This window comes from Aythya marila, assembly GCF_965140915.1.
Source record: "Aythya marila genome assembly, chromosome: 2".
NCBI lineage: Eukaryota > Metazoa > Chordata > Aves > Anseriformes > Anatidae > Aythya > Aythya marila.
In genome coordinates this window covers 32,148,886-32,168,971 of record NC_139043.1, presented here as the reverse complement: position 1 = coordinate 32,168,971, position 20,086 = coordinate 32,148,886, and the positions used below count along the sequence as shown (strand labels likewise).

The window sequence follows — 20,086 nt, the reverse complement described above, 5'->3', positions numbered from 1 at the left end:
CATTCATCTACTGAATGATCAAGTAAGTGGTATGTTGTTTGTAAACATCCAAACATCTCTCTACAGTTTTCTACCTTTTCTCAGGTGATTCCTCCCTCTGTCTCAACACCCAAATGATGTATCATACACCACTTCTTGAAAGAACCCTGTGGTCTTCCAGGCCCTTATCCGTGGATCAGATGGAGTGGTGCAATTTTAAATTGCAAAGTGAAGTTTCCAGAATTAGGAAGCTCCACGGACACTGAGTTAAAGAATGAACAATGCAGAGCACGTACTGTGATGACCTGTACTGGAACTGCTATTGTCCAGAGAGGTCCACAGCTGGGGTGGCTGCCACACCAACGAAGAGCTGACCTGCATCAGTTCTCTCTCCTTTTCCTTCTCTCATGGCCATATGTATTAGGGTTCAATTTAAAGCAGGCCAGCATTCCACTTACGGAAGTCTTTTCATTCTAGTGAAATCAGCAGTGCGCAGCACACCGCCAGTTTTCTGATATCAACATGTAAGATTCAAAAGCTACCACCCCATCTGGGGACTGAATAGAGAAGGACTTCTTTCTTCTTACTAGAACAAATAATAGCAGATGACCACGATTTGGATTAAAATAACATCATTTTCTAATCCCACTATGAAATGAGGTTATGACTGATCAGCTATACTTGACTAATAGTGGTATTTTTTACCCTTTATCTGGTTAAAGCTGCACAATAATCTTAGAATGAATGATGTATACGTGCTGTCTTCATGGGAAATTAATACATTCCATGAAATCTGGGTGTTATAAAACATAACAGGTAAGAAAAAAATATGTTTGCATCACTAAGTATAATCCTGTGAATTTTGTAACACGACTCCATCTACAAGCAATTTTAATCTGTAGCCAAATAGCTGTAGTTGGTGCTTTAGGTACCACTTCAGCCTCCTACCTTAGTTATTTATGTCTCTGCTCTCAACAGCTCTTACTGCTAGAAAAAAGTTCTAACATCTAACCTAAACTTTTCTATTCTTCGCTTCAGGCTATTATTCCACATTTTACCATCTTTTGAGAACAAATAATTCCCTTCCTTCATTTATATTGTTACCTTGAAGTTATTTATAGCCTGTGCCCATGTCCCTCGAGCTCCCTCTGTTATAGACTATAAATATAGCTCCCTTAATCCCTCCTCATATGTTTTATCCTCTGGTATTTGTATGAGATTTGTAATCTTTATACTTTTTCTTGATTTTAAACTTTCTGGACCACAACTAGACACAGTATTGCAAATAAGTGGTGAAACAAATGCATTGCGTTCATTGTAAATACGATCTCCTTATACCACTATAATTGTGAACACGTTAGCCAGGTTGAAATGCATATGCTATTGTAATTGCTTTCATCTCTTGATATTTTTAAAACAAGTTGTTTTAAATTTAAAATTTCTAAACGTTTTGTCTGAGCTTACTGATTAATCTCACAAAAGATCTAGCAAGAATTATTTTAGCCAAACAAGAGTAATGTTTAAAAAGAAGAAAGGGAAAGGGAAAGGGATATTCTTTCCCCATATGCTCTTTCAGAAACTATATCCTCTGTTAACAGCAACAGCTGAGCCAATTTTTGTTTAAATTTTAATCTCACAGGCATTTAGGGAACAAATCAAGACTGATGCAAACTGACTTTGTAGGATGCAGTTATGAGCTTTGAATTTTAATTGCATGCATATTTTGAGACAAGAAAGCAAAACAAATTCTTTCAAAGGGTTAACAAAATGGGGACTAAAAAAGGGCCTGGTCTTCAGTGGGACTGTGACACTTTGTACAAGGCAAGGATCTGTTCCACAGACTGAACTGGACTTTCAGGATGTCCTTAACAAGGTGCCTCACAGGAGTTTGTGCTGGGCCTTGCACAAAGTTACAAGAATTCGATCACTGATCAGAACCAGTTTTAAAGATAAAAATCAGAGGGAAAATAAATATTCTGTTTGAATTAGGAGAAGGTTGATAGTGCAGTGAGGTTACAGTATTTTTTTTTTTTCAATAGAGGTCTGGAAAGAAGAATAATGGAAAAAAGATTGATTGGGTTAAACCTGCAGATGAAACAAATCTCTTTAGGATACTTCATGGAAGGCCCTGAGGAATGCCAGAGGTCCTAATAAAACTTTGTGAGTGGGAAACAAAATAAAGGAGTTCATTTTTTTTTTTTTTTTTGGATGTGCACAGCAATTTCTTTTGGGAGGAATGAGTGGAATATACCTTAGAACTGCTTTATTAACCTTAATATAACCTTAAAAACAGACGGTTGTCATTGTAGACAGCTGGGTGACAACATGCAGTCACTGTAAATCAACACTCAAAACTGAAAATAGGAAGCACAGAAAGTAGGATAAAAGTAAGTTTTCATATTCCTCAATGAGGATTTGTCATCAGGAATATTCCAGTTTGGCTATCCTATCTCAAAGGGAGCCATGTCAGAAACAGGAAAAGGCTAATTGGATTTAAGATGATTAAGAGCTTGGAAAGACTTCCCTAAGAAGAAAGAGTCCGATTTGCACTTCAATGCTTTTTTCTTTTTGCATGGAACACATACTATTTATATCCACTTTAGCATCCATCCATCTGTATTGAAACAGGAAAACCATATTATAAATGAGAATATTTGCATAACTATGGGCCTTCTGGGGAGTGCAAGTAAGGGTTATATAATGCCAAAGTAGACTTAGTGAAGAAATGTAAAATTAATCTATACAGCCTTTTTCTTTTGCAAAAAGCAGCTACTGTCTTCTGGGTAGACTTTATAATTGTATCCATAATCTTGAAGTTCAAACATCTGAAAACGTGATCTATAAGGAAAGCTGAATTTTCTACTCTCTACTGGTACTTTGGACAATCAATTCTAATGCCAAGTTCTGTCAGCTGACCACAGCACATTATCTCTTACATAAATGTTAGTAAGCAATATTTCTGGGTTAAAATTCTGTCCCACCTGCAACACAATTTGTGGCTGTCCCCAATTCAGGGACACAGACCTTCACAGCAACAGCAATGAAACCTCCCTCTGCTTTCAGATCGTGTGCTTTGTGTGTGACTGTGAAGATCACAACCATTTTGAAGAATTCTGATCCAAAAGATGCATGGTACAGCTGGGCTATAGACAGCCCAGTGCCAGGCCTGAGAACCTAACTGTGCATCAAACCCGAAATTATACTCAGTAAGAAATGAACAGTAAGAACTGCAACAATTATAAGGTTCTTTTGTACTAAGTTTGCTAGAACGTCACCATCAGTTAGAGATATGGTATGGTTTTGGTTTACAGAGATCCTGGTATCGAATGCCAAGTATGCAGCAACCAGGTAACAGCATCAAAAGAAGGCAAATTTTCCTCCCATAGCTTGAATTCTACTGATTTCCAGGTTGTCTTGGAAGGATAAGTGCATACTGGAGCATTCTTGGGTTACAAAAATAAGGGAGGATAGGGAGGATTATGGATGGAGAATGTCTGGCAAAATATTTTCTCCTCAGAGAGAGGAGTAAAAAAGAGAGTGAAGCAGAAATTGCATGCCATGTAGGCTTTCCTGGAGAAAGCTGTTTACATGGCACTGCAGCCGAGCTGATGCAGTTTGGGGATGCAGATGGCCTCCATAAAACTCCATCTTGGTGCAGGTTGCTCAAGTCAGCACAGATGTCATTTTCTACTTAATTCTTAGCAATGCAGGGCATTTTCCTTTCATGCTAACATATGAAATGTGCCCTATAGATGAGTAGATGTAATTACCAGCTGCTTCACAGGGACAGCATTAACATACATTCCACTCAATGACAAAGTGCTATGTAGTTAACCAGAGTTTAACAAGGTGTTAATTGGGCGTGAAATGTTAGCCCCTGTCCTTTAAATGTTGAGAGGAGCGAGGGGCTTATTTTCCAAACACTGAAGACTTCTGAGACAGCAGTTTCACATGGAAGTATAGATGAAGTTGATCGAGACTGTTCTGCCCTCCTTCCTCCCCCCATGGCCCCTCCAGCCCCAAGGATGGCCTTCTCCTTCCTCACAGACAAGCAGACTCCCTAGCTACCAGTCACTGCCAGAATAAAACCAACAGCAGTAATTCCTCGAGGGAATAACAGAAGTGGGACCTTCAGAAGGAGTTCCTCAAGTCTTTGGGACTACATGTTGCTGCTGAAGACCTCTGGACACCTGCAGCTGGAGAATGGCAAACAGCTTACAATGTCTGTGGGGTGCAAGTCCCCCTCCTGTGGGCTGCTAGGTGTGCTGGGTGAGGCAAAGCACTGCCTGAGGCACTCATTTGAGCTCACATGAAATAACCTGTGGAACTCAAGAGTTCCTAATTTTTTTGTCAAATTTTACTATAGCCATATGTCTAAATGTTTCCAGTGATGGAGGAAGGAGTAAGAATGGTGGTAAGCCTATGTACATCTTATGTAATTGTATATGCCTATCAGTGACAGGAGAGAGGCATTCTCTCTTACACAAGTGTTTAGAAGTATAGCCTAAAGGTAATTTTTTTTTCAAATAATATTCCTATTTCTAACCATATATTTTCTGAACAAAATAGTTGTGTCGGTATTAGCATCCTTCATTCACAGCATCATTGTCACTTAATTCAGTTACATTAGTATTCCTTGCTTATTTCTTCGCCTATAGCCCTTTGATGTGGTCATTTGTAATTTCCCTTCTTTCCCTAGTAAATTCTCCAGCTGCCCCATTATCATTCTGTGTGAATTGCATGAGAGGGTAAAACAAAAAAAATAAAATAAAATAAAATAAAATAGCACAAAACTCAGAAATCTGCCTACAATGGTGATTTATTGCAAAAGCTCTGGTGAGATTGCTCTGCAGGTTCTCTAGAAAAGCTGAGCTATATTTGGGGGGGGGGGATCTAGGATGGTGAGATGGAGCAGAATTTGTAGCATGTGCATAAACAGATTCAGTGTCCCACATCTCTCCCTCTCCCAAACAATTTACTTATTCTCAGACCAAAAAAAAAACCCTGAAGAATAGTCTTTATGATGGTTTGGAAAATCCCTGAATACCAGCCTACTGCGTGCCTACATACAAGAGTAAAGTGCTCTTAAGTTGTTTTTAACAACTGGAAAAAACAGTTTTATGGAAATGTCTCTCATTTCTATTAAAGCTCATTGTTTTCTTAACTGTTTTTAACTTTTTTTTTTTCTTTCTACTGGTTTCATTGATAGTGCACGTGCTTCAGTGCTTCATTCTCCCCTCATTTCCTCATTTCTTCCTCCTACATAGCTCCCTTACATCTCCATTCATTCTCCAGCCTCCCTCACAACAGCATTTTAATATAGGAAGTACTTGTATAGCCAATCTCTGCACTGCTGCTCTATTTATAACATTCTTTGATATTTCCTTCAAATCACTTTCCTTTCTGCCAGTCCTTCCCTCATACAACTTGAAGAAACATAGGCAATCAAGAACTCCTTCTATGATAATTGATAATAGTATCAATTCTTCAAAGAAATGATAGAACAAAACTTTGCTCTTCTTCTGAAACAGATCCTGCAGGAAAATCAGTGACAGCAAATAAAAGGATGCCAACTTTCTGAAGTGTGTGTGGGAACAAGGAGATCTGTATTCTGAGCCTGGAACGCTGTTGAGCATATGCACAGCATGGGCTGGCGAGCATCTACTGGACTCCCAAGGTGAATTTAGGTCCCATGAGATTTCAGCAGCTGCTGTACAAGGATTTTTAAGATGAGAATTTTAAAGCATCTATGGAATTTCTATACAGTCCTTTAACAAGATATATCTACACGTAAAAGCAGGTATGCTCATATAAACACACATACTCATAATTTTCCTTCTGCTATTTCTTACAATGTTTTGTGCCTAAAAATACTAACATTCCCACTATTTATTTCAGCAATAAATCCCCACAAAGTAGGGATTTTATATCATGATTCTTGGTGAGACTGCCAGATGCACATTCTTTTATGCATTTTATAACTTCAATGTCAGATTCAAATCAGAATATCAAAAAGTTTAAAGTCCAGGAGTTACCTCTTTTGTGTTTGTAGGAAAAAAAAAAAAAAAAAAAGAGAAGGCTTGGTAAAAACACATGTTCTTCAATAAAGATGTTGGTTTAGAGATCAAGCAAATTGATCTAAGAGAGTTGATCAAGAGAATTAAGAACTTATGTTCTCCACAAGGGAGTTGTGAACAGGTAAATAAAAAGCCATCACTAATACATTTTACCACAGTTGCACAGGAGGGGCAAACACCAGAAAGAGTCTCCCTAGAAGATGAAGAACTAACAGCCTGCGTTCCCTGCTTCCCCTCACATTGTTACTCTGCAACGCCAACAGGGTGGTGGTCTTGGGCACCAAGACAGAAAAAGGAAATTTGGATTAAGAACAGAACAATGGGAGGAAAATATTAAATTAACATTAAGCTTTCTCTTTATTCCATTCCGGGCTTCATAGAAATTGAATAGCTGTTATCCCTCCCTCAGCACACATACCTTCAACCACAGGGATCACGAAATAGGACAATAATCTCTGATTGTAAAAACATGATTAATAAAATTGGCATTTTAAAAGAATTCATTCCACCCTTTCTCTCGTCTCTCTTTGATGACACTCAGTGTCATTACTAGAAGGAATGAGTTACCATTAGCACAGAGCATCCTGCATTTCAAGCACATTCATCAACAAAGGGCTTGAATTCTTGGAGCTCTTGTCATGTTAGTACACTCCAGAAGCAGAAAGGAGCTTACAACCAGGAGACACAAAACTTATAAAACAGATGTGCTGATTAGACTAAATGCCAAAGTACCTTTATAGTTACATATGGAACTGCAAGTCTGAAAAAAAAAAATTAAGAAGTTGCTTATTATGTAATGGGAGAGCTAAACCAGTACCACACTATTCAACCACAAAAAGGCTCATACTGCCTTTGCAAACCTTCTGACACCAGTGACATTTTGAAACAGGATGGATTAGCTGCACTTTGATTATACCCAGAATGTGCACAGAGGTAGAAACACACTGCTCGTTTAGAGCAGAAAGGTGCAGAAGAAAAGATGGAGTTCATCAGTTTATTATAATCCATTAACATTTCACTGTTTGATTAACTGCCAGCTTCCTGAGCAACAACTGCACTCGGAGGCTGCACCAACACCCAGCTGAAGATCTGCCACTTTATTATTTTTGTTGCTTTTTATCAAACTGTCAGCAAAAACTGTCTCCTAGTTAAACGTACACAGACACAAAAATCCCAGTGAACGTCCTGAGGGGACAATGTGCCTTACTGCGCTTTTGAATGACAGCCCTGCTTCAGGATTAAGGTTTTCCAGTAAGCAGATATGTTTGTGAAGCAGCCATGAAGAATGGTTTGCTAAAAATGTGTCAATTTGCTGAAGCTTCCTGTTAGTTCTGTGAAATGCATTTAGGAGGCTAATTAAACAGCAGGCATTGCTTTTATGTAACAAAATGAGAAGGGTCCATTTTGGAGGAGCTGTGCGCGTATGTGACATATTCACGCTGAACATGGAGCTTGACAGTGCCAGTCCCTAAAAATAGATCCTGGATATCCTTGTTCTCATCGCCGACCACAAGCCCGTCCCCTTGGTGGCTGGGTGCATGGAGCTGGCACCCCATTCCCTCCTCCAGTGGAGACAGGAGTGCTACCCCGAGGTCCCTCTTTTTTAGATGAAGTGGAGAAGATAAAAAGGATGTTGCATCTGCTGCACACACACGTTTGAAACAATATCCTTGCCCCTTAGCAGGCAGTTATCATGTTGTTTTGGCAGCAGGAAGGAATCTGTGGTTTTTCTTGAATGTTGCTCTTCTTTATTTAAACTACCAGAAATAAAGCAAAAATGACAGAATGCTCTGTCTATAAATAATCATTCCGGTGTACAGTTATATTAGGAGGTAACTCAGATGGCATGATAACGCCTAACAGGCTAATCTTAGACCTATAATGCCATAAGATGAAAATAACTAGGCTAAGAATAACTGACCCAGAGGAGTCAGGCTGTTAAAGAGATCCACTGAACAGGGCACTTTAGATTTTCATGCATTTAACAATAATATCTGCCAGCTAGTTTCCCTATATTTTGGATTGTACCCACTGTATAACAACAACACAGTATTTGGGAAAGGTTAAAGTGCAATCACACCTGAAACCTTGCCCACCTTCTACACCAAACCCTGAAATTAACCTGCATATACACATATGTGCAAATACACACAGGAGGAGTGAGTAATGTTTGCAGACTAGCTAGCTCAGTGCTCTGCTTTCTCACAGCTCTTGCTTTCTCTGCAAAGACTGTGCAGAAAAAAGGGGCTGGGCAGTTGATACAGAAATAGAAGTCTGATGAAAGCTCTGGTAGTAGGAGCAGTTACAAGTGTTCCTCATATCCAAAACCAATCTTAATGAACTAAATGGCTTTTATAAGCCATTTTACACAAGGAAAGACTGGATGAAACCACGTTCCTTTGAGCACTGTGTAAACAACTACATGTAAGAAAGCTGAACAGCTAAAAAAATAAACAGCTAACGTAAAAAACTCTTTCACAAGAAAATGATTAAGCTCAACAGACCAAGAGAGGGGAGCTGCTGTTCCAGTGCCAGGGCTAGTGAACCTTTGTATCTCATGTAAAGTTTAATGATATCAGGAAAGGAAAGAAGCTCAAAGAGGTTTTAAAAACAATTGCAGAACAATTTTATTTACTTTCCAGAATTTGTAGCTTGCTATTCTTGTAATTCTTGTACTTTGAAATTCTTGCTTTAGTCCTTTTCCACAATCTATAAATATATCTTCTAATGCAAAGTAAGATTGTCAGGTAATCATCACTTGATTCCAGAAGCTGGGACTTAAGGGAAAAGAGGGGGAGGAGGGAAAAAAAGCAACACTACAGTGTTAGAAAACACACAAAGTTAGCAACATTGGTTCGCATTCAACCGTTTTCCAAGTACTGTAAAGCAGAAAAAGCAGCTTCATTCCATTTTACCACACTCTTCTCCAAGTGAATTGATAATCAAAGTCTTGTCCAGCACCTGATGGAGCAAAGCCTACACCCCATGTCAGTACGACTGTCACTACAAAAAGACTGTGGGTTGGCATTGCTCTTCTCGTAGTATTAATTAAGGCTAAGCCATGCTCTTCTATAATGAAGAATTCAAATATTCAAGCTTCTATAAAGAACTAGCTCCTTTCCTGCCTCGCATATTTGAGAGGCATTGAAAACAGTCTCTCTTAACTGCTGCTGCCTAGAACTTCCCTGAACCGAGCTGTTTCACACACTGTTTTTTCATTACCCCGAAGAGAATCACAAAGTAAAAGATCTGCATATCCTCTGCTATTCTCACTCGCTCTGAAGAGTTATTGCCTGAAATAACACATGCATAAGATTTTTTTTTTAATCCGTAAAAGTTCTCATTACCTGATTCAAATATGCAAATATTCCAAGTTATTCATGTCTACCAGAGCAAGCCTTTATAGGAATTTGCTTTTTGCAATCTCTTGACGGGAACTGTTGAACAGATGAAAATTTTATTTGGACAGAAAATAAAACAGGACAACAAATATAAAATATTCCCTGAAAGCAATATAAACGCACACATACAAAGGTGTATGCATGGTCTTGCAGCCACACCATAGATACCACATGAGATAAATTTTGTACATTTCACTGTGGGAAGACATCTAAAAAGGACCTGTCAGCCCACATATGACATGATGCATGTAGCACCTATTCTGTCATTTGTATTCAAGAGTCACAGCTGGAATTTCCTGATCAGTGCAGAGAATAAAATACTCTAACTACTTTCACTCACTACATTTGCAAAATCGCAGGTAATTTGCAAGCCTGTAGGTACACTAAGTCAATCAAATTAATCATTGCAAATTATTATATTCCCTTTAGAACAGTTTTGCTCTATAGATCCCTGAGCCTGACAGGTATTATTTTCCTTACTTCACAGAAGGGGAAGCTGACGTAAGCAGGATTACGTAACTTGTTCAGGTCACCCATCAATTCGGTGACAAGCCAAGGCTTTAAGCTCCAAATCTCCTTGAACTCTTGATTTTTCAACACTGCTGCTTTGGGCAGGAAGCAGAGCATGCCTTATCCAATAAAAGCTGAGGTAGAATTTAGGAAGGCCAGTGCAAGGGTATATGTCAAAATATGGCTAGTAAAGCAAATGTAGCAACCTTACCCTTTGGAAAAAACAGCACGGTATACTTAACCACCAGAGGTTAATAATCTTGGCATTGCTTCTTAAAGTCACACAACTACAGATGCCATGGCTGGGTAGGTTGTTTCCTCTTCTTCATAAAACTGAAGTCTACCTGATTAATGCAGTCCTGTATTTGTTATTTATTTGCCACACGTGAGTGATTCTTCTTGCCATGGACTATGCTGCACCAAAGGCTTTTTTTCAAGGGGTTACAGTTTCTTATCCATGTGGTAGGATAAGAGGCCAGCTGAATGCTAGATACCATTGCAGTATTTCACATACAAGGAAGCTGAGACTTTTTGTGCAAAATAAAAGCAATAACATAGTTAAATGGTACCATCTAAATAAGAAACTTAAGACTCCAGATCTTTTTGTTTTTGTTTTTGTTTTTTTTAATCTTGAAACTAAAATAATTGCAGTATTAAATAAGAATGTATCAGCATCATTTTCTTAAATAACAATGAACCATACTTACTGCTGCATTTTAGAGCAACAGTACCATATGGGAGAATCTAGTTCAGTCTTCTCAAGATAGCTGAAACTGCTCTCTGCAGTGAGGTGTAGGTGTCTGCAAATTACACAGCTTCTTGAGTCAGTGCCGATCTGGATTGCCCCATTCATAATTAGACTTTTGATTGGTACCTATCCAGATCATCTCATTCATAGTATGATTTACAAGCAGGGATGGAGACAGACAGGCAAAGCAGTAATTGAGGGAATACCAGAAGAACTGCTTTCACATGACAGAAGTATTTCCTACACCTGCTATTGTCAGAAATTCCTTAGACAGTTTGCTTTGCAAATATGTATCCACTGCCCATTGAATCTGTCCTCTTTGGGGATGACTCCAGTCCACTTAAAATTAGAGCTGAATAATACATGCCCATTGCATCTGGAAACTAGCAAAGCTAAAGATCCATTGAGAGCTTAAGTTGTGCTTGTTCCAAGACTTCAAGAACATTAAGAGTGCATGCTGTAACTGTTCAGTGATCTTTCTTAAATATGTGCAACTTTTTAATCCGTGCAATGCATATAAGTGAAGATAACTTTAAAGTAAATTGACAAAATTAAGGTGACTGATTTTAGCTACTCCAATCACTAGAGCACATTGTTATAGTCTGCATAATCTTTTCTCTCCTATACACAGCACAGGCACAATACATAAAATGTTAACAGGCCTGATCCTGCAAGACCCTGAACTCAAAGGAACTGAAGGTAACAGACAGCAGCACCAGACTTTGTGGTTTCATGTGACATGAATTAAACTGCAGACTATGTACATAACATCAACTACTTGTGGTCTAGCTGTGTATCTTAAAAGCCAATAGAAACACCGTAGAATATTTTGTGTTTTACAGAGTATGTATTTAAACATATTTTACCTTGATAATGTTCTTGACTACATTAAAAAAAAAAAAAAAAAAAAAAAAAAGCCCTACTCGGTGCTACAGAGGAAAATGTATACGTTATATGGACCTAAGGTAATATCAGATGAAAATCAAATGTTACATGATATTCTTGTCTCCAGTGTAGAAAAGCAGAAAAACTTACAGTAAATTACCTCCTTTTCTTATGTCTCAGATGAGGAAATTGCTATTACTCGAGAAACATTAGTAGGTGGTTACAAGGTACTATAGTGAGCTTCAAAAAAAAAAAAAAGTTTTTACTATGTCAAATTAAAGAACAGGTTTTCACTTGTACACACAGATAACAGATACACAGACAACTTTAATTTGACATAGTATATATAGTGTTTAAAAAACAGGAGGGAGGGGGAAGTGGTCAGTCTAATCTCTGTGATCAATACAAAAGCACTGGACACCTGCTGAGCTGTTCAGGAAAAGCAAGGATTCTTGAACAATACATCAACACTGAAGTTTGCAGAACTATAACACTTTCAGAGAACATTCTGCTTTTATGCACTGTCTTAGCTAGAGTTTTCTTGATCATATTGGTAAACAACTCTTTCACCTGATTTCTGTCCTTGACAAAAAAACTGCAATCAGTGTTCAAAATCTATTCTAAAAAGTTAAAGAAATAGAAAATTCTCTGAGAGATCCGAAAAGAAAGAAACCAACCGAGCTGCTTTATAAATGAAGAGAAAAATCACCAATCTTAAACATTACCAGTTGGAAGTCTCCAGTCCCCTTAGGTACTCTCATTATTTTAACATGCACTTCATGCCTCTTCAATGTCTCATTTGCTCCTTCAGCCTGTCATTATTATGAGGTTTTATGACTTTCTGAATTGAAAAACACAAATTATAAGGTTAAGACACATCTAACTCTTTCCTAAGAGGAAAGATATTGCCATTTGACACAATCTCTCACAATTTATTTTAATATCTGAAACCGTAACCCTGCTCTTCAGTTGCATGTAAGAAAGAAACATGAGTAAAAGTTCAAGTTCTTCTGTAAAGCAGGAAAAGAAACTGTTTCCAAAAACAAACAAACATGGACTCAACAGGTGTACCAAAACAGGGAATACCTGAAAAGACCTGTGGTATACACTGTATTTGTGCTTAGAAGTGGGAAGCACTGACAAGTTTTGTTAAAAAAAAAAAAAAAAATAATTAAAAAAAAAAAAAAAGAGAGAGAGAGAGAGGGAAAGAGAGAGGGAGAGAGACTAAGACTAAAGTACCTGTAAACAATTCACACTACAGTTTACTTACAGGTACTCTATAAAGACAACTTGATGAATAACAAAGTGGGAAAACCTATTACTGAAAAAATATAAAGCAGGTAATATTGTACCTCAGTCCAATGAGAACAGAACTGTAATAGAGTTAAAGAGAGAAGTTGAAAAAGTAACCTGAAATTTTGACTTTTTCAGACTGTCTAAAATTATGTTTCATCTGAATGGCTACAATTCTTCTGGATTAATTCATTTACAAGGCACCACTTGCAGGTCTCAAACACAGCTAACAGACAAACTAGAAAATCAAGGGACAGCTTCAAATACATGAAGAATTGTTCAATTTTCCATCACAGCAGCTTTGAAATACCTTCATTAAAAATACATCCAATTTACATTTCAGTGAGTCATTACTTCTGACTACCATTGTCAGGTTCCAAAATATTTTTAAAGTAACAAAATAAGCCATGCATATGGAAGAGACTGCTTTAGCATTCTTTTAAAGTAACCCTGTAATGAAAGCAGAATAGGATTGATATAAAAACCTCCTTGTGTGTAAACTTGAGAAAATGAAACTCACAAAAAGATGAAATCCTGTTTACAAAATCACATATGAAGAGAATTGCCTGTGACGGGCTCTAACTGCAGCCTCCTGATCCGGTCTGTCTGATGAAGCCTCTCTCTGAATAAGCCCATACCACAAGCCCCATTTTGCAGTCACACAACAAAACAAACTGAACAAAAAAGGAAATCCCAACTATATTTCAGTTGTTAGCATTTTGTTCTTGCTGGAAAGCAGCACACTGAAAGAGGTGAACTCCCACAAAAGCAGCAGCTGATATCTAACATATCGTGGTAGAGATAATTATTTAACAACAACTTACATAAAGCCCACAAAAATAAAGTCAGCTCTTTATAGGAGGGGAGTTTTCTTGTTGTGACGGGCTGTATTTTATCGGTAAGCCACGGTGCGGGCAGGGGAGGCAGGGGTACTGAGCTGTCTCTTACCTGAGCTGATCATACTGTGCATTCTTTGCTGAGCCAAGAGCTGTTCGCGTCCAGAAACCCCATCTGAGGAAAAACATGATTCACTCTCGTAAATTGTCTGCAGCATATTCCAACCAGTCTGCACTTCAGCTACATGAGAGAGTCATCACTGCACTTGTACAGGGGCGTCAGGCACGACCCTCTGCTGTCCTACCTCCTCCAGCCAGGCTTGTCAGACAGCACACTTCGGTAATTAGCAATGTGTAAGCATTTGTACAAGTATCTACTAAGAGAGAAAAGACAAAATCCACTTTACACAGCTGCGAGAGGGCAGGAAGCACACGCTGGACTGTGCACCCCTGAGTTTGAGCACTTGTGCTCTGGAAGCCAACAGCAGGTGGAAGAAGAAATGCAGAAGAAATATCTCGGTGCTTCAGGCTTTCTCGTGTGCGTGTGTACGTGTGTGTGTGTGTGTGTGTGTGCGGGGGGGAAGGCAGCCTCTCGCAAAGCACACCCAACGAGCACGTTTCCAGGGCTGCCGGCCCCACCAGGTTCAGTTCTAGTCACCCCACTGTCACGAGTGCCTCTGTCCCCCGGCCGCCCCTCGGCCCGGCTGGTGGAGTTGGCCGGGGCAGTGACAACTCATTTGCATTCAAATCAACAACAGCGTGGCCCAGCGGCAGCAGAAATAGAACAATGGCTGGCCTGAGCCAAAAATAGGTCAAGCGCGGCCGGGTGATTGGAGCCTGCATTAATGCGTTTAAAAATACCACAGCAAACACAGCTGTCCAGTCTCTGTCTTTCAAACTGCAATCCTCCCTCATCCTCAAGCATAATTAACCCTTTCCTGCTGCCAAGCCTATTCCTGTGACAAAAAGCAAGGGTGGGTGGGAGAGCGCCCAGTCGGCAGCGCTCCTCGCCCCCCACCCTCCCCTCACCTGGCAGCATTGGGTGAGAAGCGAGCAAAAAGAAGAAAAGAAAAAAAAAAAAAAAAAGAAAAAGAAAAAAAGGCCTCTGTATCGCTTCCAAAACAACGCTGGGAGCTCTTGCTCGCAGCGTGGTTTCTGCCGCGCCCACGCACAGCAATCCCGTGGTGCTATTTTTGCTGCCCGCTTCCCGGGCTCCGCGGCCTGCAGGCGGCCGGCGGGCTGGGCAGGCCGGAGGCACAGGCCCATGGTGACGGGGCAGCTGGGCTGCTGCTCACGGCTATAAGCAGTGCTTCCATATTTAGCACGCCTGGTACAGCGCTTATAGTCCAGCACCAGTTGTGGCACGGCATATTCGACATGCCTGCCTACTGTGCGGCGCTCTGCTGGCATACTGAAATGTGGTTCGCGTTTATCTTCAGCAGCGTTAGGCAATTTGTACTGCGCCTCTCTCAGTTTGACGAGGCGATGTGGTTTCAGAATGGCAGCGTCTGACTACAGATCAGAGCAAAGCACCATGCTGCTCTATGTCCTGGCAAGCTTCACGCATGCTCTGTTAAGTTCATTTTTTATAAAGACATTTCAAAAGTTGCATAGCTTTTTTGCTGATTAATATACCCACATGTAGGTAAGGAAAGTTTCAGTTCACTGTTACCAGTGATACTTTACCTCCTTGGCATCCTGCTCTGCAATATGCTGTTTGCTACACAGGTGACCAACGCCTGTCCCTACCTACCTATACAACTCCTGGCCACACACATACCAAAAATTCTGAGTCCCTTTCCCTGTCCTGGCCATGGGGAACTGATGGTGGCAACAGGAACGTGAATACTCACTGGGATCAGGAAACCATTGCAAAGGTTGTCTCGGAGACTTCTAGAGATCCACCAAATCCTGAACTACCCCAAGCACCTGTGCTTGAAGATGCAAGGACAGTGCATAACACCTGAAGCTCAGTTCTGCCTTTCAGCCAAGAATTGGCTGTCTGCTGTTCAGCTAACAAAACAGATTGCAGTGAAGGGCAATATTTTTTTTTTTTTAACTTGTCACAATTCTTCTATCAAAGAAAAGATTTTCAATAGCAAGGTACTGTGACATCACTAGATGATATTTGGAGATGTAGGACATCTGGGAGCTGTGAAGCTCAAGGCTGCTCCCTTCATCCCAAACCTTCTCTTACTCCATGTGCCAAACAATCTAGACCTGCTGAGGGCTGGGATCTGTTCCTTGGACAAATGGAGACTGCAACAGCTGACAATGGGATTTTCCCTGTGCGATCCTTAAGTTAGCACCTTGCACTGCTCAACACCCCCCTCTCCTCATCTTTCCTCTTCACCCAGCTTACTACATACACACATGAACTTTACTTTCCTTTACTGTACTTTTCCTTTACTTTTCCTTTTTCTGTAAAGAGGAAGACTCCTCCCAGACAAAAGGCAAAGAGGAGAGGAGTACTTCTGTGGAAGCAGAAAAGCTCTGCTGACAGCATAAACCCAGCTCTGCAAAGGGGCATCAACACAGGTAGGATGCTACAGTGCAAGCCAGAGGATGAGCAGCACATGCATTACGTCATATTGACAACTTGGTATCACGAACACTTGAAGTAATACTCATAGCACTCTCAGGGCCTGTGCTAGAAAGTTATCTGGGATTCAGACTACTCAGTAATTGATGATTCCAGTTGGTCCCCAGAAAGGCTGGGTCTCTCTGCTTCATCCATGGTGCCCCAGGGGTTCCAGGTCTTGGTGCTGCTCCCACAAAGCTCCAGGAGACCTGCTTAAACCCCTGCAACCCCATTGATGCTGGAGCCATTTCAGCCTCTAATAATGTTAGGAAGTGGATAACCTGAACTGAGAAAGCTGAAAAAGCAAATGTTCATTTATATCTTGAGAGAAAAAAAATCAAAATGTTTTGTGGGAAATACAAGGCACTTGCATGGTGCAGGGCAGATGTCTAACAAGGGTGCAGGGGGAATCACCAATCTTTCAGCAATCTTTCCTAACACAGAAAAAGCTTTTTATAGACAGAAGTAAATAAAAAAAAAATGGAATTGCTTATGCCCTTGAGCCAACAAGAACATGACCCTGTTTAGTGATTCAATGCCTCAAAATAATTGAGTCTCGTATTACAGGGAAACACTGCAGGAATAAGTTAAAAACAGGTCATAACACAGAAAATTCTGGAGTGTGGGATCCCGGTATTAGATACCCATATGTGTTTTTAAGTCCTTGTATATGTGGCTGCATTTTTTAAGATAGAAATCACAGCTCTGACTGATTTAAAAAAAAAAAAAAAAAAAAAAAAAGCAAACTATTTTCAAGAGTAGAAAATGTACATTCAGATGTTTATCTGCAAGCATTCTTAATTTTGGTATATATATTTTAAAATGACAGATAAATTATGCTGCTAGCTAATTCACAGACCATAATGACTACTGCATCATGTTTTATATTTGAGATTACATATAAATATATATATATGTAAATATTTTAATTATGATGTCAGTCATCCCAAAGGTAGGGCATTTACAGTTCCTCCAGCTTGGGATCTTATGGGCCTTCTTCAGAAAATCACTTTGGTACATGCTTAGCTTTAAAACACTTGCATAAATCCATGCCTTTTCAACATAATATTTAAGCACATGCTTAAATTCTATGGATTGCGATAGAATTTAAACATGTAGTTAAACACTTTGCTGAGTCAGCCCAGTCCCTAACTATATGACCGTATGGTTTTAAATAGCTCCTTTAAAGTCCCACAGGGGAAGGAGAAAGGCTTCATGCCTGGAGAAAACCTGGTTTTTATTTTTTGAAGCTATGCATGTTATAAGGTGGCATTTTAATACAGGAACATGAGGTTTTTTTCTTCCTTATTTTTTCAAACACATTTCCTAAACTTGGAGAACTTTAATGACACTAGAGGTAAGAGTAAACTGTTGAAATGATTTAGCACTGCTGAGGTGACTCTAAATACAATCAGCAACTTTATGGAAAATATAAGGTATGTTAGTAGCACTAAGATCTCATTACAGAGGGTTCACAATGTGTTTCTCTTGTTTTCCTTCTGAGTTGCTAAAAACAAATAAATATAAGGAAATTAAACTGGGAAACAGCATTACTGAAACATTAAGACTGAGAAATCAAGTGCCCAAATTAGAAAGAGCTAAGATTTCTACTGCATTATTAACTCAGCACCATAATAATTAAGTAGCACTTTTCTGTTCCTACTTTCCTTGTTAAGTGCAAACAATATATTACTGTTTGTTTTTAGCATATCCCATTTATCACTCATGTTCTTCTGAAGCTTAGCCTTCATTAATATTAATACTATACTTTCAACTTTGGCAGTTTTCTTACCTGTAAATGAATTCTTACATAGACTCTTCTGCCAGATTGCTTCATTGTATCATATAAATATTACATACAAATTAAATAAAGAGATGCTATGGAGTTTTTAGTTAAATGCTTAAGTTATGGTACTGCAAATCTTACAGGTGTCCCATACAACCTTCCTTCAGTCACTTTTTCATCAGGCCAGCTTTCTGTGAAAAAACACCACATAATACCATGCACCAATTTGAAACTAGTGCATAAACTAGTGGGAGCTAAATTAAGTTTGTGTAGGTAATACTAAATCTGGACTACTACAGTACCGAAGTTTTGAGTTCTATTCTCTGCAACCAAAACAGCTCCTAACTATATTTTGTACATCTAATTACCAGGATAAAAATAATAATAATAAAAAAAAGACCTATTGCAAAGAACAGATGTTTCTGCAGCCACAGTTCATTAGGTATCATAAGTACCATGTGAAACCCAAGCATCCAGCATAAATTACTACAGCTTATGCTAGAGGATTAACTAAATTAATGAACAGCAGAAGACTATTATCACAGAGCAGCAGACGGTTTGGGAGCAGAAAGAAAGCAGTGAAGATGCTCAAGCACCCTGGGTTTGCTCCCTCCTGGAGCACATTCCAGGCCCTCGGGGAGTAAAGATGGATAGTTTGATCCATGTGTTCTGCTTGGAAAGATGTGGTAGTGCAGGGACATCACTTAGGTTTGTGTGCAGCAGCTTCTTGGCATTGCCTGTGCAGGCACACATGCTGCTTTTTCTTCACAGTACCCTGAACCCACATGATGTGCATTTTTCAACTGAGGAGAAAACTTTAGTTCTAAACACGTTTAAGCTCAATTCAAGCTTCAAAGGAATTTCCTGGGACAAAGAAAAGCATATCAATAGCTTCAGGGGATTTTATGACAAACAATGGGAGGATAAAACTTCACAAAGTTTTGAGAATAAGGAGTGATGCACTAGGTAAATGAATGGGTCTCTATCATTGCTTTATATGACAATACAGAGAGCTGCTCAGCTTTCTCATGTAAATGAGCTAAGGGCTTTTGGAACTAGCTCTCCTGGTTGCTGATTACTTATCACTTCGTTTTCCTCTGAAAATATGCCTTTCCGTTCACATAAATAAGTCTTCTGAAAATTAAGTCCTAGATTCAGGACAAGACCTCAGCAACACATGCTTGACTATAAGCACAAGGCTAAAGTTAGGCACATGCTTAAGTGCTTCATAAATTCAAGGGTACTTTCCTGCATCAAAAAGCTCAACTAATTTAACATACACAGACAGAGATCAAGTAAACAAATAACATTTTGGATAGGAAATGCAGAGACAATTCAATTATGCTACTGACACAGTTATTTAACGGGTTGGAACTAAAATCTAAATCTTTTGCAAGAAGGCTGAGGTATATTGCATATAAGCAATACAATCCCCAGAGCCAAAAGCAATGTCAGGTATTGACAAATAAATGCCTCAGACCAACAAAGCATTTTGCCTCTTCCATGCCATAAATGAAGCAAGCAGAGCCATGAGCAACACAAGATTTACCAAGTGTTCCATGATTACATCCAGCTTTCTTAGACAGACACGTGTGTGTATGTGCAGTGAGGCTGGCATGTCTAGCTGCTCTCAACACACCTGGATGGACACACATAATGTAGCCCTGGAGCACACAGCCTATGGCAGCCTGCAATACATTCAGCCTACCTCAGGCATTTCAAGCTTGTTGCACACACACTGAGCAAATAATCTGTGCCTCCACTGAGCATTTTGCACAGGTCAGCTCAACAAACCTGGACACTTACTTCTGGACTGCAGGCTGAAGTTCTTATGGCTGGAGAACCAAGATGCATCTTAGCTCATAATACATGTATATACATGGATGTAAGTGCTTTTTTGGTTTTAAGCCAAGAAACGTAGACCATACTTGCTGCCCAGAGAACTGTACTGTGAAAATCAATGGCTATGCAAAGGATTTAGGATCACAGC

The 20,086-nt window shown here is 39.5% G+C and overlaps 1 protein-coding gene across 1 annotated transcript in view; it reads right to left on the bottom strand.

The window, feature by feature from the left end:
* HDAC9 (histone deacetylase 9) overlaps positions 1 to 20,086 on the bottom strand; it is a gene marked incomplete at its 3' end in the record, with an annotated part of 402,701 nt that overhangs the window by 265,635 nt on the left and 116,980 nt on the right. Inside the window, 1 exon segment of the mRNA XM_082754738.1 lies at positions 13,842 to 13,904. Coding sequence (XP_082610864.1) covers positions 13,842 to 13,904 — 63 coding nt within the window.